Consider the following 27,046-nt stretch of genomic DNA (forward strand, 5'->3'; position numbering starts at 1 on the left):
CTGTCACTTGGGCATGCAGAACAGTGGCACACTGACACTTGGGCATGCAGTACAGTGGCACACTAACACTTGGCCATGCAGTACAGTGGCACACTAACACTTGTGCATGGAGTACAGTGGCACACTAACACTTGGGCATGGAGTACAGTGGCACTCTGTCACTTGGGCATGGAGTACAGTGGCACACTCTCACTTGGGCATGCAGAACAGTGGCACACTGTCACTTGGGCATTCAGAACAGTGGCACACTGACACTTGGGCATGCAGTACAGTGGCACACTAACACTTGGCCATGCAGTACAGTGGCACACTAACACTTGGGCATGGAGTACAGTGGCACACTAACACTTGGGCATGGAGTACAGTGGCACACTCTCACTTGGGCATGCAGTACAGTGGCACACTGTCACTTGGGCATGCAGTACAGTGGCACACTAACACTTGGGCATGCAGTACAGTGGCACACTCTCACTTGGGCATGCAGTACAGTGGCACACTCTCACTTGGGCATGCAGTACAGTGGCACACTCTCACTTGGGCATGCAGTACAGTGGCACACTCTCACTTGGGCATGCAGTACAGTGGCACACTAACGCTTGGGGCCACAGCTAAAAACAAACTAATAAATGAAACAAAGGTGAGCACAAATGCCCTACTCTACTGCGCAGTACTTTTTTGTTTCCTTTCACCTCCAGCACTTGTTTATTTTAATGTGTGTTCGTGTGTGTGTGTGTGTTCTGTGTCCATGTAAAAGCACAATCTGCAGGCAGAGTTATTTTATACAGGTCACAGAACATCAAGGAGAGTTTTAATATCTTTTTTATTTTCTTCTTTCTTAAATATGACACGAGGATCTCCATTATTACTTATAATACACAAGTTTCAAACTTGAACGTAACAAATTGCTTGTATGAGATGATACTTGTATCCTGATTTATTCACAGAACACTTTCTAAATGGGTCATATGATGCAAGTGACTTCACTGCTTAATGTTCAGTTCCAATGACAAAGTCCCAATGAACATGCCGATTCATGCATACACACTTACACAATTTACCTTCAGATCTGTGCTCTTCATCTGTCATAACCATCTGCTGAAAATATTGCATACTCTGTAATCTCTATGGAGATCTGCCTACACTGCTGGTTGTTAGTGCATACAAACTTCAGAATTTGCCCCACATCGTTCTATCGTTTATAGAGATTTTTAGTGTGGTTATAAAATCAAACCATACGATGTGTACCCAGCTTTAGCGCATCCTAAACTTTCATGTGTAATTTGTATTTCTTGGTCAATCATATGTTGTATATATTCTGCGTTCTAATGAAGTTGTGCAGCTCTAGAAACTGGGAATTCTTAGCTAACTAGCAGATTTGTGTATCCTCCTCCTAGAAAGCAATATATTACATACTGGCCATTTAGTATAGTACTGACAAATGTTCATACAGTGCAGATATTTATTACAATTACATTAAATATATGGTATTGGGTTCATTTGTCTTTTCTGAGTGACTTTTCTCTGTGACCAAATTCATCTCTCACCACACATTTCACACAGAGTGAAAGCTGATGTAATAAATGTGTGCACCATGAAAGGGATTTCATTAGAAGAGTGAACCCATTCGTTATAGCCACATTTAAATGCTTTAATTATTTGAAAAATTGCACTGTTTCTGAAATTATATAAATTATTCATGCCATAGTGTATTACTGTTTTCAGAAATGTAAAATGTTATTTAAATTATTTCAATACATTATCAAATGTTTAGATGAACATTACCTTTAAGCCTGTTGCTAGCATTTAGATTTACAAACTTAAAAAAGACTGTTTTATTGGTTAAAAAAAGCTAATCCTAATGCAAACCTGCATTCCAGAGACAGGACTTTGCTGATGGTGGAAGCAGGTCGGGTCCTGCCCTTATCACCATCTCACCTAATGATAACACACAGCACTGCACAGTCATACCTTGTATTCTTTCCTCCAGTCTCTCTCCACTCCCTGCAATGATCTTATACCTGCAGCAGTCTTTCCCCAGCCACTCTCCACTCCCTGCAATTCTATCTCCCTGCAATTATTTTATTCCTCCTACCTCTCTCCTTTTCCTGCAGCAATCTTCCCCCTGCCTCTCTCTGCTCCTTGCATTGATCTCCATGAATTTCTCCACCTCTTGCAATGATCTCCCCCTGCCAAATTCTGAATTGGGAGCAAAGGAAAAAAAAAAATCCTTCTCGACAAACCAAATAATGCAAGTGGTACAAATGCATTCATTTGTGTTCTCATTGTTTGTATGCTGAAACAATACTGGCTGATACTCCAAAAACATACTGGTAGGTTAATTGGCTGCTATCAAAATTGACCCTAGTCTCTACCTGTCTGTCTGTATGAGTCTGTGTGTGAGTGAGTGTCTATAGTAGGGAATTTAGACTGTAAGCTCCAATGGGGCAGGCACAGATATGAATGAGTTCTCTGTACAGCGCTGCGGAATCAGTGGCGCTATATAAATAAATGGTGATGATGATGATTGTGCATGTAGCACACAAACATAGACACCTTTATTTTTACACTGCAATTTACAGCTGTGCTAAGACACAACCCTCTCCCCCCCCCCCCCCCCCCCATTTTGCCCCCTCCTGCAGTGCGACATGGTTTTGCCAAGGTGGGTTTGCTTCTTTCTTTTTTTTTTGCTTTGCTCCTAATGCTAAATGAGCCTCAAATTCTAAATCTTTATAGAAAGGACAAAGATGGGAGAAGTGTTTCGATAGAATGGACAAGTACCCCGTGGTGGAAGAGAGAGTAAGATGGGTAGAAAGGACTTGTGATCATAGGGATAGTAATGTAATATGACAGTAAGTGACAACATGGGTGAAAAATGGTGAGGTTTACTTCTAACACTAAATCAGTCCCTATGGAGTGAATCTAGTGATATGTAATTAATGTGTACACATCCAAGTGAGTGAATGAATTGTTATTATATACAACACAGATAACGACATGGTGCGTATGTGAACATAGACAAGATTGTAAAATGCACAAACAGAGTAATCATGTATAAAAAATAAAAGGGATGTAAGATAATATGTGTAGGACTGGTTGTTGAATAATTAGATATGCTAATTTTAAAGGATAACACAGATATGTGTGCAGTAGGTATGTTTTTTGCAAATAATATATATATTAATTTATTTAATTATGTGATCATTAGTAGGGGAACAGATTGTGTAGTTGTATAGGTAGATATATATGATGAAAACCGACCAATCAATAACAAATCTATCTTCTCCCTGCAATCCTCTTTCCCCCAGTTCCTCTTCACCCTGTGATGGTAAATTGTGGTCAGGGAAAACCTTAGGCAAGTGCTCTGTCTCAATGCTGCTATTAAGCAAACCTAAAGACAGCATATTCAAGCTACCTGCTTTTTTGTTTGTTTCAAATGAGTCTTATCACTCTGGATCCCCCCACCACCCCTCATACAACTTGATTTTATAAACACATGCAAATATTGATCATTTTTATACTACCATAGGATATTTATGAGCACTGGACTATTTTTCACATGAATTTAAGTAAGGCTTATTGGACAAATTTCCAGTTTAATGTGTTCATTCTCGTAGGCAATGTCATTTAATTTGTAGCTTTTTGAAATATCCCTGCTGTGACTGTAATGGAATATATACATATTTAAGCAATGTTTGACTCAAAATATATTATTTTGTCTGAAAGATTTTTACAAAGATAGTCTCCGAGTGCAATGATCAGTTAAGACATTTTTGTGTGCATGAGTTATAGAAAATTGAATGATTGATTTAGAAGAAGTAAATAATTCCTGTGAGCCCTTTATATTATAGGTCGACTAAAGTAGATGGCTAACTACATATGTGCATATTAAAAGCAAGGGGTGTATCTCTTTTTAGGTCCATTTATCGGAGTGTGAGAATGACAGTTGTATTTCAATATGATCCCTGATGATGTCCTTGTGTTTGAGTAGATCGGACTAGAATCCTTATGTCACAGTATAGATTGCAAAGTTTGGAATGTTGTGTCTGTTGTGTTGGTTCACTGGTTCTTTGTAGGCCTTGTCTTTAAATCCCTCAGACTCCCAGTCCTACTCCCAGCTCTTCCATTCCCTTACTTACCCTAACGTTTAATTAATCTTTCCCCTTAGTACTGCAAAATATTACTAATATTGCATTGTTGTGGAAGGACAGGAGACTAATCATCCTTGGAATGGAGCTTCTTTCTGCCAGTGTTCTTTACTTCTTCCAGTATAGTGCAAGTATTCTGACCCTTGGTGGAAATGGACTCGCCCTATAGTTGGAGCTGTTTCCACTAAATGGTGCAATTTGTAGGGCTGTTTGTGACATGTGACTAGTAGAGTTACGTGTCTGTTGCAGATCAAACTCCAATCCCCCATCATTCTCTGTAATAGACACCATCAAAACTGCATTTTCCAAATACTGCTTTGTTCAGTAATTTGTCACATGTGAGAGATGCAGCTCTTTTCTGACTTCTCAGCCAGGAAATTTTACAGCTACACACACAAGTATTTTATGTGGTCAAGCCTCCCCCACTATGCAGTTCAGTCAATCTCCGCATTACACAGCAGCGGACAGGGCAGCGGTGACGTGATGGCTTCAACATATCACCTATTCAGGGCCGGATTAAGGGAATGGAGGCCCCTGGGCTAAGGGGGCCTCCATTCCCCCATGAGGCTCCCCATGTGAGCCGCCCACCGCTTCCCACCCCAAGCATTTACCTCTTTCTGTTCTCCCATCACTGTAGTTCTTCCGCGGCGTGCTGTATGCTCATTACTGAGTAGATCTCGCGAGAGTGAGACTCACAAGATATCCTCAGTAAGGAGATTACTGAGCGCCGCAGAAGAACTACAGTGACAGGCTCAGCAGCATTAATCGGGCCAGGGCCCGCACTGATCAATAATGCCGCTGAGCACTGTCAAGGGCCCCCTGGTTGCCCGAGGCCCCTGGGCTGTAGCCCAGTTAGACCTCGGGTTAATCCGGCCCTGCCCTTCTTGCATCTGCACCTTGACCTCCCCTCCAGAATCTCCCGGAGGGGGGGTTATAAAAGTTGTCAAGTATGGCTCAGGAGAGTTCTGTGTATATGAGAGAAAAAGAAAGTAAGTAGCTCCCCTAGCAAAAAGTGAGTGTATGTTTGTGTGTTCAGGCACTAAAGACACTGCAGCTTAGCTGCCTACTGTATAGAGAGATGTCAAGAAGTGAGGTAGAGCACAGTATGGGGGTACATTTATCAAGCTGCAGGTTTGAAAAAGTGGGGATGTTGCCTATAGCAACCAGTCAGAGTCTAGCTGTCATTTTGTAGAATGTATTATATAAAAGATAACTGGGGGGAATTCAGTTCTCAGCGGTAATATTTTATACACATCGGTTAGTGATTTTAACGCGGTTTTCATTCATTCTGGAGCGTGTTAACTTTACCCGTTTTTTTAACGCACCGTTTTATCTTGCACCTCTCACGGCTGTGAAAAAAATTAAAAACATAAAAAAATGATTAAAATCATGTAAGAATGTAACAAAAATTAGAAATGATCTTTCTCAGTAATGTATGACATAGAGAAGGTTAAAAAAATGTGCAAAACAATTTTAAAAAATAATTAAATTTATAAACACAATAATCACTAATATACGTATGTACTAACGTGTTTTGTCATGGTATAGATAATTGTATAATAAAAATTAAAAAAGTATAGTAATAGAAAGTGCTGTGTGTAGATATTATAAAATAGAAGGTTGTGTAATGAAATAGAAACGTATGCCAATGTATTTTTTTTATTCTAGATGGCCTCATTAAACCCTCCCTTCCACTACCCTAAAAATTTGCATGCACCAATGGTTAACATGCAGGGGCGGTGTTACCGGTTTTCAAATTTAATACCACAATTTTTAACACTGTGTTAAGTAAAAATGTCCAAGCCCACGTGGATCGTGTTGCATTTTTTCACGCAGCGTTAAAAAAAAAAAATTCCACGGAGAGTTGAATCCCCCCTTCCCCTTAGAATCTGATTGGTTAATATAGGCAACATCTCCACTTTTTCAAACCCGCAGCTTGATAAATTTACCCCTAGGTGTTGTGTTTTATTTTATTTTGTTTTATTGTAAAAAGTTATTTTATTTATTGAGTGCTGACATTCAACGCACTGCTGTGCACTGAGAGGATCATGACATAAACACATGGGTCTGATTCATTAAGGAAAGTAAAACAAAAAAATTTAGTAACTTTGAACCTTGGTAAATTCATGTTGTTTTGGGGGGGGGGGGGGAAGGTAAATTTAAAATGTGAGGACAGGTTTATAATTTAGGTAGAGCATGTCCTAAATCAACTTTAAATTTCAGTGTACAAATAAGCGATCAAGTATTTGTGAGGTACCAGAAAAAAGACAGTATATCTCTTACGTGCAAAATAATTTGCACCCCTTGCATTGTAACATGGTACTGTCCTGGTGAAAACTTACTAATTTGTTTGCCTTACTTAATGAATAAGGGCCATTAAGTACAATAACCTGAAAGAAAAGGTAAAATGTTCCTGCCCAAGTGAACTTGGAATCTAGGAGGTTTGGGAGCTCCTGATTTATCAGGCAGCAGTGTGACAGCTGTAGCAGCTGGACAGAAAGTGTGTATTACATCACGACAGCAGCATAGTCAGCCGCCAATAATAAGGCCGTCCTTGGCGGATGGCATTTCTGTGCAGCTACTGGTGGTGCATCATGGGTGAAAAGATGAGAGACCGCAGATGGTGGAGACACGAAACAAGAATCAGTCACTGTAGAAACCCCAAAACAGTCACCTGCTGTCACAAATAACTGTCCTTCATATAATAACTGAAGCTCCATCCTCTTCTGTGTGGAGAAGGCTTTGCTTCGTGCTGCATGGGCACTCTTGTGACTAATTGACAGCTTGGAGTAGCTGTCAGTAACCTGCAGTCTTACATTTGGTATCATGCTCCTTGCTGGACTCTTAGCCAGGACTTATATACCCCATATATGGTGGCAGCTGCTGTCTGCACGGAGGCAGTAGTGATCACCATAGGAGGAACTGAGGTGGCAACAGCAATGGCAGCTGTATTAGATCTTCTATATGATCCGGTCCTTGATATAATGGCACTCCCCAACACTACTTTGGCATTTCCCACTAACAAGATTAATTGATTTTATATTTGTGAGATGATGAAGAGATGAGAGTCAGGTCTCAGAGCTGATCTGAACTGCAGCCATCTATAAGTGCCGTCACATTCAGAGCAACTGATTTGAACAAACCGTAATAACAATTCAGGATCATACATTGATACAGAAAGTTGGTGTCTTGCCTATTAGAGCTGATCATATAAAAGATACATAGGGAATGAAAACACATCCTCAAATAATGCATTGAGAAATGAGGTGGTTTTACTAGGAACTAGAAAAAGGTTGTGGGTATCAACTTCCCAAAAGAAGTGTCCTCATGGAACACTAGATTTTAGAGAGTAGGGGCTAGTCTGTTGGAGGGTGCAGGATGTTTCAGAGAATAAATGAGATCTTTTATCTGGAAATCCATTATCAAAAAAAGTTTTGGAAAAACTAGCAAACTAATTATTACGGTTTAGTAATGTCGTACAGATATGTTTTCTTCCTAAATCATTGTGAAGAGCACTGTTTAACAATTTTATGAGCATGACAATGCCCAGGGCTTAGTGATTTAGGGGTTATCTAATCTCTAGTGACCCGCTTGAATTTAGGTGTTTCCCAAGATGGCCCAATTTTATGGCATACATATGCACAAGCAAAATGGATATATCTTATAATTTAAGGTTATACAGTCAATCGAGAGAGTATATGAATTTGAAAAAGACTGATTTGATAACCACTCCTTTAAGATTGGTATGGTTATTAGTTCAACTTTCATTCTGTATATCATACACTGAGCAGTTATTACTTAATTAGTGTTTCAAATAGCATATGTTGATTTTTGCCTTTGTTTCATTGTAATCTTGCATCAGTATTGTGACCTATGTAATTGTATTCCTATCCACAGACTCTTTTGTGCTAGGTAAAAATATTCTCAGTGAAAAATGAGAAGCCTGAAATTATAAGCAGTTAGAATGATTGTAAATAATTAGCAGTGTACAGCTTTTATATATTGGATATGAAGTTGTAATTTCATGCATTTTGCAAACCCAAAATGTAGCTCATTCTGGGAAGAATGACAGCATTGGAAAGGCACATTCCTGGCAGTGGTGGTTGGACTGATTATTATAAACACATTGACTATTCATTGTGTTGTGTGTCATGAAATGCTGCTTGGCGGGCTTCTTAGTATATCATTTGCTTTTATTTGTCATTTTACCTTTAAATCGAAGCTCTCTCTTTCTCTGTTAGGTGTTATGTCATGCGGTTCAAATCAAACTGCTTATTTGTTCAATCTTTCAGACATATATATCAATAGGCAGGAATACAGACATGTTATTGTAATATGGATGGTTCACGCTACAGTATTCTCAAAAGCTATATATATATATATATATATATATATATATATGTTTCATGTTTGCACTTGTACATGAGCGAGATCTACAATATTACTGTACTTGCTATAGAAGTATAAGCATGATAATTTACATATAGTGAATCATGAACACAATACAGAGTTATGGAACACCCACAATTCAGAGGTAGTATTCCAGCTGATCGGGAGACGGCCAGGTCTGTGAGAAACTTGACCGGAGGCCACCATCTACCAAATTGCCAGACGACATGCCCATGTAGGGTCTCCGCTGACATGTCCAATCATACTTAATTTGAAAAGGTAATTAGGAGGAAGACACGCTCAAAATCTACCAAAATGATCAATGCAATCTCAGTGTGTGTCCAGTTTAAAAGTAGCACCTACCAGAAGAGCGGTACATCTCCATGGCAGTAAGGTTTTCAGTGTTGCATCCATAAGTAATTATGTTTATTTTGCAACACCCATGTCAACTGTTCAATATTAATCAATAATGTATTTTAATTAACGTACAAATGGAACAGAGTTTGGTTCAGGAAGTCTATGCACAAGAAATATATTGAAGCAAGCACCAGTACCAATATCTCTTAACACTATAGCTTGAAGAGTCAAGACAACGTTGTAGCACTAGAATTACCGCCATTCTGACCTTCTCCTGTACTAGATGGTTTAGCAAGTCTGTTATGTATGTAAACAGTTAAACACATTTTTACTCTATGCTGTTTTTAATATAATGCTGTGATGTTATTAATTTTCACTCTGCGAGTTTATTTTCATGTAATTCCCTTTTTTTCCTTTTTAGAACTGAACGAGTTGCTTGTGGACACTTTAATTAACAGAAAGACTTTCATGTCACAAAGTGATAACAATGCACTAAGAGCTGTATCCATAGTTGAAAGCACTGAGCAGCTGCAAATAGACCCTGCAAAAACAATGGCTACAGGTAAGAAGTAACAGAGTTACACAGTAATGATTCTGTATAAACTGGCTTATTCGGGCCACAATTAGCTATGAAATACCATTAATTATCTCTATGCTTTAAATATTTTCTGCAGTTCCCATGTAAATATACAGTTCTTAAAGGTCTATAAGAAATAAAAATACAATCTTCCTAAAATAAAATGTCTATTTAAAGCAGTTTTTCAAAGCCATCTGATAGCAATATAAGTAGAAAATTCACAAGCTTAACTTCATTGTTAACATTGGCTAAGGTTGTCCAGTCATTTGCCATCTACAAAGTTGCCTGTATATGTACTCCAGTAAATATATTGAAAGCAAACGCTAGACATTTGCTATGTCAGATTTGTTGATGAACTTACTCACCTGCCCTTAACACACAAAAAACTTACTTACATCCATTTACATATTACAACAGTATAGGAAACAATTTTTTGTGGTCTGTTCTCAAGCAGCAGCAGTTCTATAAATCCGTTACAATATAATGGTTTTGTATTGCATACAAAAGAAAAAATATATCCTATGTTTCTAATTTAATTTAATAAGTGACATTAGGTCATAACTTTTGTAGCTAAATAAAAACACATTGTTTGCTTTCTGTTCTTTATGCTCGCTTTGCAATGTTCTGTTTTGTATTATTACAGTTGTAGACACAATGTTATTTATTTCTGTATACTGCCAACTTCAGTTCTCTACAGTCAGATATGTGTTTTGGTTGTTATTGTTTTTGCACCATGTAGGCTTAAAATGTAATATCCCTACCACAAACAGACAATGCACTAAGGTAATTTAGTTAGAAACCAAGTAACTGTCTGGTATGTTTTTGGACCGTGGGAAGAAACCAGAGCACCCAGAGGAAACCCCCGCAAACAGGAGGATAGAAACTTCACGCTGGTAGATCCCGGGTCAGAAAGGAGCCCAGGGTCCCAGCATTGTAAAGCAATATTGCTCACCACCATGCTACACCTATGTAACATTAAATAGATCATTTTACTATTCTGTGACTTCATAAGTTATAACTTGACTGAATACTATCAAAATAGCCAGTAGATAATTGTGTTTCGCTTTGCTTAAACATATATAATATCTGTGTATAATTCTAATGTGAGTCATTTTTAAAAATCTTATGAACATTTAAACCAGTGCTCATTGATTGAAAACTTTTCTGACCTTGTTCTTTTCTAGTCTCAGAAGTGCCTTATAGGTGATTGTGTTTTGTGTTTATCCTCCTGCAGCAGCTGATGCTGTGAGAAGTATCGCTATAGACGCAACACACCTCACCATGTCAGTGACAGACCCAACAGCTTGGGCCACTGCGATGAATAATCTTGGGATGGTCCCTGTAGGACTTGCTGGCCAGCAGCTGGTCTCAGGTAAGAGTCCCTTTTAAAGCTACCCTTGTCCTAATTTATGTAAAACATAACTGTAACAGGCTCTATGAAGTGACATCTTATTTATGGATACCTTTCCTCTCACTGCTTGGATATGGTGTGATAATAAACACTGCCTGCTGCTAAACAGCCCATTCTTCAGGTCACAATGTTATGAGACATGTTTCTGCAGACTAGTTAAGAGGAGAGATGCTCTGCTGCTCAGAAGGCAGGATATGGGGAAGGTGATTAGCCTTTTATAGTAACGTTTCCATGCATGCTGGCAGCAGAAGAGCACGGGCATTCGCTGAAACCTCCTGCTCCAGGCGCTGGAGCATTGAGCTCTGTGTGCTGGCGTGAAAGCACATACAGATAACAAGGGATTAAAATAAACCTCATGCTTTGCAGAGAAAAGCATGCATTATTTTCTTAATTAACAACCATTTGATGCTTCTACTGTGCGTGTTAACTATTCCCATCATATTATTAGCAAAAGTGTTTAGGGAATCATTTTAATGTCCCGGAACATATATCAGAAATAGGCATTAAGCAACAGGCTCTGTTTTACACTATATATTTATAGGTGTCTTTGCACAGAGACTTATGCACTAAATTCAGTCTCAAGGAAAGAAATAATCTATGTGTATATGTATATATGAGTGTGTGTGTGTGTGTGTGTATATATATATATATATATATATATATATATATATATATATATATATATATATATATATATAATATTGCTGCACATTGTACAGTGGGTTGTGTTTTCATATTAAATTGTAAGTTACAGATTGTACCATCAATATTTAAATACAGACCTTAACCTTTATTATGCATGCATAATTTTATTCTGTCTGGAAATGTATATTAAGGTCACGCTCACTCCATTTTCATAGTAATGTTTCCTCCAGTGATCCTGCGGCTGAGCCACGTTTTGCTGAGTAAAAACAAAAGTATAAGAAACATACAGACCTCATATATTCCATTGTGTAGCATATATTTGTGTTTTTTTTTCACCCAGTACATGCTCAGATAGTGAATGAATGCAACTACACTACTCAGACCTGGGACCTTTTTGCACTTAAGACTGTACGCCTTGAGGCATGATGGTGGGGGGGGGGAGTTTGTAGCGTAGGCAATGTATGTGCGTAAGCAGACGCTCAAGCAATTGTGTTTGGATTCAGACTGGGACATAGTCACAGATGCATCTGAAAAGGGTTTTACTTGCTTTTGGTCTTGGGTAATTGTAAGTAGTGGATAATAATAATAACAGACACTTGTATTTAGAGTTTTGAAAATGACTCGCAGACGCTCTTGGGAATCTAGTAGTCGCTCGGCCATAGATTAGTATTTGCCAAGTGTGTTATAATAAATAATTCTTTTTTTGCACATATGTCATAAGTTGTTCCTACTGTATTAGTTTGGTTGTTCAAGTTTAAATAATGCATGTTGTACATGTTCGCAAGTTGGACATAAGTGTCTGATGAATGCGTCTTTCGAAACTGGCCGTAAAGTTATTGCAGTAGAAATAAATCCAATAAAGTCTATATCAAGAGATTCGGATGTTCATGCCTTCATTCAAAACATATCTGATTCTTCTGAAGATGAATTGTGTAGGGGTGTCTCTGTTTAACAACTTTACTTTATTTTTCTACACAATTGTTAAGTGCATCACACTGAAGAGAACAATCAAATACATTGGACATTCATCAGACTTTGCGGTACACTTTGAATATGTCTCCAGCTGGTTTTGGGGAAGTACATTATAGAATGTAGTGATGCTTGTGCCTGTCATCATTGCATTATTTTTGTTTGTTTTGCTTTTTCATTGTAACCTCAATATTACTTGCAAAATCCACTTATCCATTGTCATTTTAATTTTATGGTATACAAGGGGGTAAATGTATCATACTCCGGTTTGTACAAGTCGCCGGAAATCGGCGAGTTCACAGCTAAAATTTAAAGTGGCGCTGCCTTGTGAAGGCAAGTTTCCCTTTACAAGGCAGCGCCGCTTTAAATTTTAGCTGTCTACTCGCCGATTTCCGGCGACTTGTACAAACCGGAGTATGATACATTTATCCCTAGATCTTGGTTTTATTATTTCTATGATGCTGGGAGTAGGCAACTGAGCTAATCTAAGGTGAAGCTGTCCACATGCCATATGGAGATAACATCCTAATTATGCTTTTCAAACCATTGGGCAACCACTCGTGCATCTTCTTAGGATGGATCAGAGGCTTAGTGAGCTATTTGTTACATATATGTATCTTTCTATACTAGAGGCTAGATTTACTAAGCTGCGGGTTTGAAAAAGTGGGGATGTTGCCTATAGCAACCAATCAGATTCTAGCTGTCATTTTGTAGAATGTACTAAATAAATGAAAGCTAGAATCTGATTGGTTGCTATAGGCAACATCCCCACTTTTTCAAACCCGCAGCTTAGTAAATCCAGCCCTAGGTCTCCTATATATTCTTTGTGGCACGGGGAGCCACTAAGGAAAAGATTCTTCTACCATATGTTTAAGTCCTGGGGACAACATAGTACCAGTGAGCATATCATTCTATGGGAAAAGAAGCTGCTAGAGGTGAGCAGAGGTTAGCTGGTTCTAGCAATCATATCCTACTACAGATACTTGGCCTCACGACAACGTGGAGCACAGAGATGTTGGTATACCATGCATCATTGTGTTAAATAAATAATAAAGTATAATGTTTTGATGGCAAAATGCATTACTGAAGATGCCCGTGCATATGCTCACACTATTATAATAGTTCTGTTGCAAGCTCTGCATAGCTTCTTTAAAAGTATTAAGTCTGCTTGCAGAGTTTGATTTGTTTAAAGAGTAACAGTCATCTTTTATTCTGGGAGCATTTCACAGTAGGATATATCTTGAACTATGGTATGTGAAGGTCTTGTAATCAGCTAGAATCAGCTCATTGGTTTGAAACCACAGCTAACTAATGTCAAGTGCTATATTGCTTCCACATAGAATGGAGACTTTCTATCCGATTCGATGATTAGGCATACTCAGAAAGCAGAGAGCCTATAGCGGGGATGTCTAAACATGGACATGTCCTTTTAAAGCTGCACTGCCATTTATTAAAAGAGGAGGACCCCCACTTCCCTTGGTTCTGTAGTACAGAAACGGCAGATTATAGAACCAGGGCACCAACTTGAATGAGGGGCTATGTAGGAAAATATTTTCCTAGGTGATAATGAAGCTTTAAGCAAAAGAACATTTTTTTTATGTTAGAGTTCCTTTAATCTGTAGCTAAGGTAATGTATAAAGAATGTTTAGCATAGTGTATATTGAACTTGTACCACTAGGCATAGATGGTACAGCACTGCACGTGCCTATTACTAGACTCTCTAATCCACCACAATCTATTATTTTCACATTTATCTGAAGGAAACAGTTCTTCAAACAAAGCTAGAAGCTGCAAATACATATTTATCTTGGGGGTGGGAATGGCCTTTAGCGTAACAGATTATATATTCATTACATTTTCAGATTTCTATAGGTCTTTTAAATGCCACAGTGCAAGAAAGCCAAATAAATAGGTTTGAAGAAAAAAAAACACACCAACAGACAGAAGTAATGCTGTGTCTCCCATCCTGTTACTACTACATAGTATCAGGCCTAGCATTGTGTTTTGAGTAAGGAAAATGCTACATCACTTTAGTTAATAAATGAAATGTATGGGGAAGATGTAGGCATAAACCGAAGTAGCTCAGAAATTGAATGTCAGAAATCACAGCTTGAACATCAGCATTGTGATTAATGTTCTTTTGGGCAAAAGTCGTACTGCAGATGCAGGATTTAATCATATTCATAAGACTGTACAATGTTTTTATAACACAAGACAGCGCAGATGAATGATGTTGATAAACATTGTAGCTGAACACCGTTCACAGAAAGTTTTTCTATTACCAAAAATACTGTCAATTTGTATTTTTCATGGCTGATACAATCTAACACACCTTCCTGATTGGGGGAAAAACTATAAAAGTGTATTTCCTATGAGACATTAAACTGTCACTTCTTGTATTCCTGTTGTTTTTCGGCGGGGGAGAGGTTTATTTTAAAAAAATATTAGGTTGCCTAAAGTCACAATAATTCCAGAATATACATAAAATAAAAGTATGAGTCAGAGTTTGTGTTCTATCTTCGCAATCAATAATAACCATACACAAAATAAACACCAACAGCAGAAAATAATCCCATTGATTTATAAGGGTCCAGAGTGAACTAGAGTTAGTTTGTTTGTGATACATTCACACAAATAGACAAAACCAGACATGCACTTGCAAGACATGCTAACATTCATGTGTGCTCTTGTGGCCAAGTCTTTTATGTATTTTAAGCATGGAGTACTACCAGGTGTTTGACGCCATTGCATAATATACTGTAGCTCATGTGATATACACAGGAGAGGAAGTCATCTTATGTGTGGCACCCATGTGTCTGAGAATACATCCTGTCCATTCACTAGGAGCCGATAACATCACTGAGGTTCCTTCACAACCTGTATTCTTAATGCACTGGTTCCTAGTGAAGGGTTAGGCTGTATTCTTGTAATTATTCTCTTATTTTGCAGCAAGGTAAAAAGATGACAAGTGGGGGGCTGCCGAAATATGACTAAAGTTGTCTTCACAAGTACAGATTTCAAATATTGTCATTGGTTGACCTTAAAATATATTTGAAAACATTGCAGTAATATAAGGCATTTATTCCCAAAATGCTACTAACGTATATGAAAATGTCCGCCTCATGTAAAAATGAATGGGGTTTTCCTCTTTAGATCAAATCTAGGGTCATTTTTCATAGAGTGCTTTTTAGTATGCTTTTGGATTCATATTTAAATATTTAGTTGTCGTTTTATATTATCGATATGCCATATAATAGCAAAGGGTAGTCATTGATTACTATTGAAGTCCTTAAAAGGAAGTTCTGTTGGGTTAGCACAGGTAATGGATCGCAAGAACCTTTTGTTTGTTAGGATTTTTTCCTTATTGCCTTGTCAATAAAACGCAGGAAAGCAGTTTTATACAGCCATCAACAGTGAAACAGCTATATACCTACTGAGACATGACTAGCACACCTTCATCCCTTAGTATTCATACACACTAGTGCCTTTTTATCTGCTTACACTGCATTGGCTTCTGAAATGTACTCTTTTAGCCTACTCTTCTTTTGTAAATACCTGTGATATCTGCAGTACATCAATTACACTGTTCTAACTTTATTTTTCAGTTCATAGTATATCCCTGTAAAAGGATATATATCCTGTTTGAAAATTTTTCTCACAGCGGTTTACCAAGCTTAAGAGCCTAGGGATATGGAACAGTGTTTGAACTGTGATATTCACACAGGGATGTTGACTGAACAATCGCTTTTGCTAAAATATTGTGTTCGTTCTTACGTTAAAATTAACCCACAGAATGGCATTCTCAGCCCTGCTGTGTCAAGCTGATTCTTTTCAGAGGCATTGGAAATTCTAGTTATTCTGTAACTGGGTTGCTGGACACTTTTTAGCTGGGGAGGTGTCATATTCAGTTTCATTCTTTATGATATCTGGAGCATTCCCTTGACGGTGGGGGCAGTGATAAGATTATAGGCAGGGTTTATTACTGCTTGTGCATCCTCAGCGCCCACACGAATATCAATTATACTATTCTCGGGGGCATAAAATATTTAACCAATATACAGTCAGAATCCCAATGTTCCTGAGGTATGACATTTCATATTATTTTATTATTAATCTTGTAATACTCTAGGTACCAGTGCACCACAGTTTTTACATTTTGTGCCCATAAGCCTTTGTATATATTTGTATATATACAGTATATAACATTTTTTTTAAAAATTGTGGTTAATAGGAATTTAATATAAACAAAATACAAATCATTGGCACTAGTATAGATAAAAATAAAAAATAATTTACAAAAGATTTAGTGCATAATCAGATCATACAGTCGCTATAGAGTGTCCCTATAGCATCGGTGGCCAACCCGTGACTGTAGAGCCATATGTGGCTCTTTGAGTTTCAAATGTGGCTCCTGATTGGGAGCATCAGCGAAGTATAGTCTTTCAGGTGCCAACAGAGGTAGAGTGGAAAACATTCAATGGCTCGACTGACCGAGACAGCCACATCTTGTGACCTCCTCTGCACAATTCAGGGAGGTCACAGTGTCACAGACAATCAAATCCGGAAAGGAGAACGAGAGAGTGCAGTGTGCTCTTCCTCCTTTCTCTGTGTGGGTATGTGAAATCTGATGGCATAGGAAGAGGTTGATGCGCATGTAAGGAGATGTGTTGGCATGTGGGTAGGTTTTTTTCTTGGCATGTAAGGAGCATGTGGGAGATCTGATGGCATGCAAGGGGCATATGTAAAGGTCTGATGGCATGTATGAGGAATTGGGTTAGATCAGATTGCATGTGGGGAGGATGATAGGCATGTAAGGAAGATGTGGGGATGTTTGATGTATGAGGGAGATCTGATGGGCATTTAAGGGGCATGTGCGGAGTTCTAATGGGCATGTAAGGGACCTGTGAGGAGGTCTCATGAGCATGTAAGGGTCATGTGGGGAGGTCTGATGGAGGTCTGAGAGACATGTAAGGGACGTGTGGGGAGGTCTGATGGGCATGTAAGGGACGTGTGGGGAGGTCTGAGGGGCATGTAAGGGACGTGTGGGGAGGTCTGAGGGACATGTAAGGGATGTGTGGGGAGGTCTGATGGGCATGTAAGGGACGTGTGGGGAGGTCTGAGGGGCATGTAAGGGATGTGTGACGAGTTCTGAGGGACATGTAAGGTTATTTGATTGGCATTTATGTGGCATGTGGGTAGATTTGATGGCATGTGGGAAGGCTGATGTGTATGTAAGGGGGATGTAGCGAGATCTGATGGGCATGTAAAGAGGTCAGACGGGCACGTTAAGAGGTCTGAGGGGATTGTGGATGCAGTAGCAGCGAGGAAAGAGCTGTGCTTGGTTGATGGTTTTTCTGAACATTTTAGCAATGTTTTCTTTTTCACTTAGCAAGTTATTGTCAATTATGTTATATTTTCACTGTATGTGTGATTGGTATGTATGTGATTATACTGGATACATGTATATACATACTCATATAAAAAGGTAGAGTTGGCTCTTTGTGGTACCTATAGATATTTTTGGCTCTTGGTCTCTGACTAGTTGGCCACCGCTGCCCTAGAATATGCAAATTAGTAAAACAATGTAAAAATGTCAAAGTAGTGCAGTGATCTAATATGTTTTTTTTAAAGAAATACAAAATAAAATAACAATAGCAATATGGAATCTACAAAACATCACATAAGCTTGTAGACATTGACACGAACATGTGTCAACATTAGTTCACCACAATATTCTGATAATCGCAATGCATTAAAAATCAACTTACATGTATATAAAAATAATTAAACAATAATAGAATAAAATTAAACATAAATAATAGAAATGTAAAAAGTAACAAAAATAAAGGATCTAAGCCATAAATTGCCGTGGTTCTTTTCTGTGCTCAGAGAAATTTTGAGTGTTAAAAGGATAATGAACTTCTGGGAAGGAACGAGGGGAAGGGAAAGGACATGGGAGAAGGCAAATCAAGCATAAATGACAGGAGGCCAATATATGTAGCGTAAGGGTGCTTTAAACATTAGTCTGTTTGTCTGAGTTGATACCACTCAGCTTCCAGATGGAATTATTCTGGACAGTTACATCTAGAAAGTCAAGGTTTAGTCCCCATTTTTTTATGGCATTGTGCCACTCCTTTTTCAATATCATGGAGAGTGTCCCTCTTATCTAGCTATTAGACGTAAAGCAGAGCGATTTTCAATGCGCCTAGGACAGGCTGGGTAAGGAAAATCCAGTGGCTTAGGATTAATTGCTTAACTACAGTTACAATAATGACAGCACATCTATCCAATGATCAACGTTAGCAGAAAGAAGGACTTCCAGATCTTTGGTAACTGTATTCCAAAATGGTTTGATTTTCCTGTGATTCCAGAAAATGTGCAGTGTATCCGCTCATTGTGTTCTACAATTATGACACATCCTCGTCTCCCCATCGACCAAAAACTGGCGCACAGACTTGGACACACAGGCTCTATTAATCGTTTTTAGATGAACCTTTCTGTAAACGAGCTAAAGCTAGGGGCTGCCATGTAGATTCAAAATACTGAAGTAGAAGACCCGGGTTAGCCAAACACAGAACTTCTTTTTGCTGTGCTTCGTGTGTTCCTTTCTAAGTAGTTATATGCTTCTTAACGACAACCAGCTGAAAACAACACTACTTCATGTGAGATCACATACAATGTAGCCAATATAATCATATAAAGTATCTTTACAATGATAATCATTTCAACTATGTTTCTAGGAAGAATGTAACACTAGGTCTGTAGATGTTTCACCTCTAAGCAGTATAGATAATTATGATATGAAATATATTATCTTAATATATGTCAAATGTCCTGGAACAAACCCCTAAAACCAGGCTAAGTAAACTCCTAGTGCTCCAAGCCCCACCGTTGGGTGATTTGTAGCAGTGTCTACCCACCCAGCTGCTCAGAGGTGTCCATGTCAACCGAACATCTGGGGAAAAGGAGGAGGATCAAAGGTCAGCACAGACATCATTACAATATGATACAGGATGGATGGATATCTGAAAATATTTAGCCCAATTCCAGAAAAACTGAAAGTTGAAATTTGGCACATTAGTAGGTCACAGTTATTGTAAAGATCTGTTAAAGGATCTGCAGCCCTCCTATAGAGTGTTGGCATTTTAGTCCCTTGCTGCCTATTTGGAGTGTGGAGGTTCTCTTTACACTAATTGCTTAGTTTTTCCAAGGTGCAAATATATAGTGTGGTGTGTTTGGATGTGTTAAGTTGATACCACTGTTGTATTTCTTTTTTACATTTAGGTTTTGAAAGATGTGTGTTATATGGTTACAGTTGACAGGAAAAAGGCAGTTTGAAATGTAACAGCTGAAAAATTCAACTAACCTACATCAGTCAGCTATAAGCTGAGTGTGAGCTGTACAGTATAGAAATGCATACATATACACACATTGTTTATTGCTGTGATATGACATCTCAAAGTCTAAGATAAGCTTATTTTAAACTGAATGTTCAAATTAACATTGGTCATACAATTTGAATACATAAGAAAATATAGTTTAACATCTTCATCTTACAGGGAAAAATGATTAGGCTTAAACAATTCCATTAAAAATGATGACGTTTTTAACACCAACAAGTGTCTGTTATGCATTTTTCCCCGGCGTGGAGAGGACATATTAGTGACATATGGGTCAGTGGACAGTGCACCTAATGATGAAGACTCAGTTAACTACTAGTGGAATGTTTCCTCACAAACTAACTCTATAGCTGACATGTTGCAGGAAGGGTGATTGCTAGTAAAGTACTTTTTTATAGATAACAAATGATTAGCCTATTTAATTCCAGGTATAGCCATAATATGCATTTATACAGGATACATGACACATATATAAAAGCTTAGGATGGTTGACTTGTTTAATGGATCAACTGTATCAATTCATTTGATACTAGTTTGCCTTAATAGACTATAAAGACTTGTTCTTGCAGCAGGTTTGACTGTAATATATATGGCTTGCTTAGGTGCTACTTGACTTTCTAGGCACCTGCAGTGCAGAGTGAGGTGAGACGGCAGTGAGCTGATTCTGTAATGCAGATCCTGTAGAGAGCCACATGGGACATCGTCTTTACACCAGGAATGATTTAAAATTTAAACCTTTAGAATATTCAGCCTGCCATCATGTGCTTTGGAATTATAAAAACATTAGCATGTAATGCATCCTCTCCTTAGGAGCTAGTGCCTTGTGACAGGAATGTGAATATAATTCTTGAAGGCTTCAAAGTAGCCAGTGAGGAAGAAACCTTCATTGAAGTTGAAAGCAAGTAGAAAAGAAAGTTTGAATGACAGAGGACATGTTTCTGACAAAGCATTTGACTCTGAATAGTAATTGTTCCTTCCAGGTTAAGTGAAGTGAAACCGCGAGTTGGATATTGATTAAATTCTGCGGCTCTGCAATGAGTTTCACGGCTGAAAACTTCATCAACCCTTGTAATTTAAACTCAACTTTTATTATTGCCGAGCATTGCTTCTGTATTTTCTTTTGTAACTCCCAACAACTAGATGCGACATCAGGGGCGATTCAATTAGCCGCGAGGTTCCATAGTAGCCTTGCACGTTATGTTTCTGCGTGTTGTGTTGCTAGTGATCTTTGCTTGCATCATTGTAATTGCCAACAGGTTACCACAGAACCTCACAGCTAAGGGAGAAGCTCTGGTGGAGAAGACAAAGCACAGCCAGATTGCTTTTTGAAATTTCATTAGTCCCAGCATACCCTGTCATCTATGGTCTGGCAAAGTATGGTGGGGCTTGAAGCTTCACAACACCTGGATAGCCACAGGCTGGCCAGATCTGCTATAGGCAATACAGTGATAGGTTTGTAGTTTGAAGTAATGCTTCTGTTACCTATTTAGTGGATTGGAATGGCTCAAGCCATTTGCTGTACCTTGGGAATTTGACTAAATAGCATAATAGAGTTTATTAAAGAGGCTGTAGTTTCAGAAATGACGGGGCACTGAAGTGTAGGAACATTGACTGCATCTGTTCTGGCCCACATTGGTTGTTTAATTGACTGATCTAAAACTGGAGTAAATGTGAAATTGTGATTAGGTTTGATGAGGGATATATTGTATGAGTGTGTTCAAATAGGGCATCTGAATTCTGGTTATGAGCTGGTTTGCAAATACTCAAATGTTGGGTATCGTGTTGATTCTTTGACATTTCCAAGATTTAAACAACTGTCAATGGTAAAGGTTAAAATGTTTGAATGTTCTTGTGTATAGGACTTTAGGGTTTGATTTTACATGTACTTAACAAAAAGCAAAATATCAGTAGAGTGGATTTGGCTAGGACAGGATGAACGAGTCCAGTCTAGGAGCAAATGATTGAAGGAATTGAGCTTGGTCCTTGTTTGGTAAATTGGTTGACTGACATTAAGTGAGTTGTATGTTGCCTAGCATTTGCTGTTGTTGGGATATCGCCATTTTAGATTAAAGTCCCTAATATCCAACACCTTTTAAATGCAGTGAAACAATACTGCCCAGAAAGTTTACCATATCAATTAAGGACAGCAGAAGGTTTTAGGGGGGCGATAGATGCCCGTAATAATAATTGGATTGGCAGATTTTTCCAATTAAGTATCCCAATGTAGATTAAACACGGGAGTTATTTATCATCCTGAAATTCGGTGAATCCTCTACATGTAAAACAACTCTTTGTTCTCTTGTGTTATTTTAACTAAATACTGAATATCCTTCTATGGCAGTAGATGCCTTACCAATCTTATGGTTAAGCTACAAGCCTAAAGTCTTACTATGGGTTTATCCATAAAGCACTGTCTCTCTTCATCCAGTTCAGGTATTAAAGCACAGATACATGGACAGCACTGAGCCCTTATGGAAGCTTGGAAGTGTCACTGTCCACAATGTCATACATTTGTTAGAAATGGGCCAGCATTTGCCATGTAAGCCAGTGAAATTAATGACCTGCGTTTTGATCTCCATTTATTAAATGTATGTCAGTCATGTCCCCCTTATTATGGCCAGTATATCCCTATAAGCTACTTAATATATCTTGTATTTATTTCCCTTATCTTGCACTAGACTTTACATTAGCTTCTAAACATTGTTTATGAATTGCAGTGCATTAATTTTGTGCAAATGAACCTATTTATCTAGCTCGTGCATGCTGTACATTAGCACAGGCCTTTCTGTTTTTAGAACTTCCCGCGTAAAAGCACTCTGCATCTATTTCTGTGGGGTTGGACGTTTGCATGTTGGGAAGAGTTAGAGTTGCTTCAAAGTCCAGCTTACTTTCACATTGGGACCATCCAATTAATTTTCAAGTTTTCCAATACTTCTCATTATAGCCTTTTTTATGTCTTCAGTTGATCATGGGAGTTATTGGACTTTTCCATTGTATTTATTACATGTTTCATTATCATACATTTCAGTGATTTTATTACATTGGTGTAAATGCGCGTTTCCTATGTACAGTGCCCCTGGAAGCTGCATATGGCATTTAATGTATATGGCAGGGCCCCATCTCTGCCACCACCAGACATGTACAATTGGAATCCTTCATGTGTCTTCCTCCATGTTTAATGTATTACCCTCATTCTATGATATGTGCAAGTCTTTTGATTATGTCTACTGTCTCACGCACGTTCTTCCTTCCCTACCTTCCCCAGTTGATGTTCTTCCCTTTTCTTCTTTTTTCCCTTTACATTTTTTTAATACCACTTGTAAGTTGATACATATGCAAATGTTTGTTCGTCGGTGACAAATATCTTAATAACAATCTATTGAGTTAAAAAACACAGGAATGTGGGTTATACTTTGTGACTCCACACTAGCCAGGTAACACCCCTGTAAATGTGGACTTTATATATAAATCTAATTTAAATATCTCATCACAATACAAAATGTTTTGTGGTGAGTGAAAAGCCAGGAACACAAAAAACATTTGCTCCTTTGCAGATCATGGGCCGCAACTCCATTCTTTTCTCCCGAAATAGGCACATGATGTCATAAAATGTAATGTGTGTCGCAGGCCCGGATATAAGATTGCATGCTCTGCCATTTATTAGATATATATTTTTTATTTTATGTGAAGGGAAAAACTAAATCTTCCCAAGTGTACCTTATTTGAAAAAAATCATCGGCATATCATTTCTCATCAAATGATGAAGGACAGCACATACAGTATCAAAAATGTTGTGACATGTGTTACATTTATATTTGAAAGCATTTTACTAGTTATTTATAATATGAACATCCTTTACATTAGATTCCCATCTGTATATATTCATTGCATATGCGTACACATGCTGAATATATGCTTTAGTGATAGAATTCATGTTTAATGCATATTTTAAGCAGAGCCATTTATTATGTAAAATAGTATCAACAAAGTTATTCTAATGATAATCACACAACTATTATATTTGGCTTGTGGACTTGTTCAGTAGCTTCCAAGTCCCTTGTATGCAGACATTCCACAATTTATCAAAAAGCATCAATGATACTGTTTGAATGCCTTTGTATCAGCATTACTGTAAGGCTTAGCTGTACTGAACATAAGCAGTTGCCGGGCTTTTTACGTATTCCGTTCACAACATGAAGGAGAACTCTGCTGAAATTCAACAGGCCCTGGGGAAAGAATCTCAGAGAAGTAAATTCAGATGCATAATGGCTAAAAGCAAGGAGGCTTTATATTACTTCAGCCTGTCTATTGAGAATTGCATTAAGGCAATGCTAATCTATGTATTCCAAATAACATTGCTCCTTGTGTTTTATGTGGGTTCAGTAATTGTATTTTGTAAAATAGATAAAGGAAATATAAATAAGGAAGTAGGGAGGTTTGAAGACTTGAGTAAGTTCAGAGGCTTGTTTTCAAATGGGTGTGGAGTTTTTTCTTCATGTACATTATGTCTTTCTTTGCAGGTAATTACTTGCATCAGACAAAAGCTGTATTTCTATATGAGAGTTGAGTATAGCTGAATATGGTCAATATCAGTGGCCAAAGGAAACAATTAACAAGCTGAATTGAACTGGGCAGTGGTTGGTATTGCTGCATCACAATGGTTGGGCCATGGGTTAGATTCCGACCAAGGTTCTCATCGAGTAACCACTAAAACCTGGACTTGTGTAATAACCAAAGTTCCTGACTATATGGTGTGTCAGACACTTGACTTTGACCCCCGACTACAACTCCTGCGGTTTTCTGGGTTTTAACCACTGGCACTAGACCCCCGCATACTACAGTATACTTACATGAGGGAAGTTACCCATATGTTTGGTGCCTATTTTCCAAGACTAATTTCTGTGTGGACTATAATTTTAGATACCATACCAACTCCAGTGTGCCATTGCCTAGATATATTCCTGAGTTGGTTCATTGTACTAATCAGTGACTTTAAATCTTGTGCAGTCACCAGTTATTGGGGTCTATTGCATTGAATACTGGCTACACAGATTGTCATTACATTTAAACCACCCGGGATCCCCTCTCGTAGCCCAACTCATGTTTTCCTGTATATTATTTAATATTCACTATGTTTCTATGTGTGTACCAGTTATATGTCTATGATAGAGCTGTAGCCACCCTGGGGAGATTGGTCCTTCAAAAATATTCTGAGCGCAGCATACTGAAAAGATATGCTGAGCATCGGCCCTTGGAATCTGCAGAAGGCAATAAATGGTTTTATCTGTTGTTAGGATGTTTTGTTGAGATATAATTGAGCTACCCCTGGAGTAGGGTCCAGAAGGTGATGGGTAATATCTGAGTCCCGATCCAGCAACAGGAGAAAAGAACCACAATCAGGGAACCAGATAAATGAGCACTACCCTAAAGCATGTGAACTGGAAACTGACTAAAAGGATGTGCCCAAAGATGAGTGTCAGGGCTGAGTAGAGTTTACAGCTTCTGCTGGACTGATAAAGAATCAAGTTTACAGCAAAGTACTTCTAAGACCTTCTTTCCTCATTATAGTTCCTAGTCTTGTGGAAGTGTGTGCCCACCAAAAGCAGGGTTCATCATCATCACCATTTATTTATATAGTGCCACTGATTCCACAGCGCTGTACAGAGAACTTACTCACATCAGTCCCTGCTCCATTGGAGCTTACAGTGTAAATTCCTTAACATACACACACACACACACACTAGGGTCAATTTTGATAGCAGCCAATTAACCTACCAGTAGGTTTTTGGAGTGTGGGAGGAAACTGGAGTATGTTATATATTACAACTGTTATTGTTAACCCTTTATTTAAAAGTTCCATACCGCTGTTGGTGTAGATATGTGCCTAATTAACCTAAGTGTTCCTTATTTGTATCGTTTCCTTGATGTGAAAATACTTTCCCACGGTGCAGGAGGCAGGCTGAAAGGTAGCTCAGTGAATGCTGACTTGCCTGGGTCATTAGCCTGTGTACGCCTCGGTACTGTAGCAAGTTGTAAGAAGTTAAGTTTAAGGGTTCAATTTGAACCAACCACTTGACACTCACTGAATTATTTACATTGCAGCATAAAATTATAATGATTTATTATATGTGTATATAAATTCCCATCAAAATTCTCCATATTTAATAGAAACAAGAGGGAACTTAAATAGACTTTAGCCTATTTAAACACATTTTAACTGTATGTAAAACTAGTACAACAAAATTGTCATGGACCAGAATCACACTCTTTCTGTGCTTTAATTTAGTTTATGATGATAGAGATACATATTACTTAAAGGCCAATTGTGTATTAGTTTAATTATTATCATTGTGTCCCCCATAAACTAACCATTAGTTTTAATAGTGTCTCCTGTCCCACCTTACCACCTTTTCTCAAATTATAATTGTAGTATCCTTGCCAACATTCCCAATTTATTGAAATTGGGACATTTTAGTTTATGCCCTGATCCACTTACACCATGCCCATAAATCCTAAAGTGCCACCTCTAAATGACTATGCCTCATCATCTTCAGGGAGACTGTCCTGAACATTATCACTAATGTCAGGTTCAAACTGATTCAAACTGCACTATGTTGTAGGTAAGGGGTGGCTGGGATTAGGGAACGTATGGATGCCAGACTCATGTACTAGCATTTACTGTAAAAGAAGAAAGTGTTTATGACTGTGATTATCACAATCATATTTTTACGCATTGATGTTGGGATGAAGTCATGTCACTATTTCATCTTTAAAGATGTAAATTTACAATTTAAAACAAGTTCTACAATGTGGCCCTCTCTCATCCTGGAAGGGTAGTAAACCTGCAGTGAATGTTATAATGAGCTCTTTCTCTGAGAGTATTATCCAACAAGGCACCAATTCTATCATCAAGCCAGTGTGTAAAGAGAGCGTTAATATGAAGTATTTTACCAGAGTATTTTACTCTGCCTTAATGTGTGCATAGAAAGAGATTGGGAACAGCTGAGTCTAGAATATATATGAAGATTATTAATTTACAATTCATGAAAAGAACTTGTAATACCTTCCTTCATCCCACTGTTTGCCCTCTCATTTGATGCTGTCACTTCAGAATATCACATTCATTCGTAATGAAAAGAAACGCTGGTTTAGA

At 38.2% G+C, this 27,046-nt stretch overlaps 1 protein-coding gene across 5 annotated transcripts in view; it reads left to right on the forward strand.

The window, feature by feature from the left end:
- ENOX1 (ecto-NOX disulfide-thiol exchanger 1) overlaps positions 1 to 27,046 on the forward strand; it is a 398,268-nt gene that overhangs the window by 241,315 nt on the left and 129,907 nt on the right. For 4 of the 5 annotated variants that reach the window (XM_075199754.1, XM_075199753.1, XM_075199755.1 and 1 more), the window contains 2 exons: positions 9,313 to 9,453; positions 10,703 to 10,840. In XM_075199754.1, coding sequence (XP_075055855.1) covers positions 9,360 to 9,453; positions 10,703 to 10,840 — 232 coding nt within the window. In that variant the 5' untranslated portion in view covers positions 9,313 to 9,359. The remainder of the gene's footprint in view (positions 1 to 9,312; positions 9,454 to 10,702; positions 10,841 to 27,046) is intronic. The other variant, XM_075199757.1, reaches the window with a different exon arrangement.

Source organism: Mixophyes fleayi, chromosome 2 (genome assembly GCF_038048845.1).
Source record: "Mixophyes fleayi isolate aMixFle1 chromosome 2, aMixFle1.hap1, whole genome shotgun sequence".
In the NCBI taxonomy this organism is placed as follows: Eukaryota; Metazoa; Chordata; class Amphibia; order Anura; family Limnodynastidae; genus Mixophyes; species Mixophyes fleayi.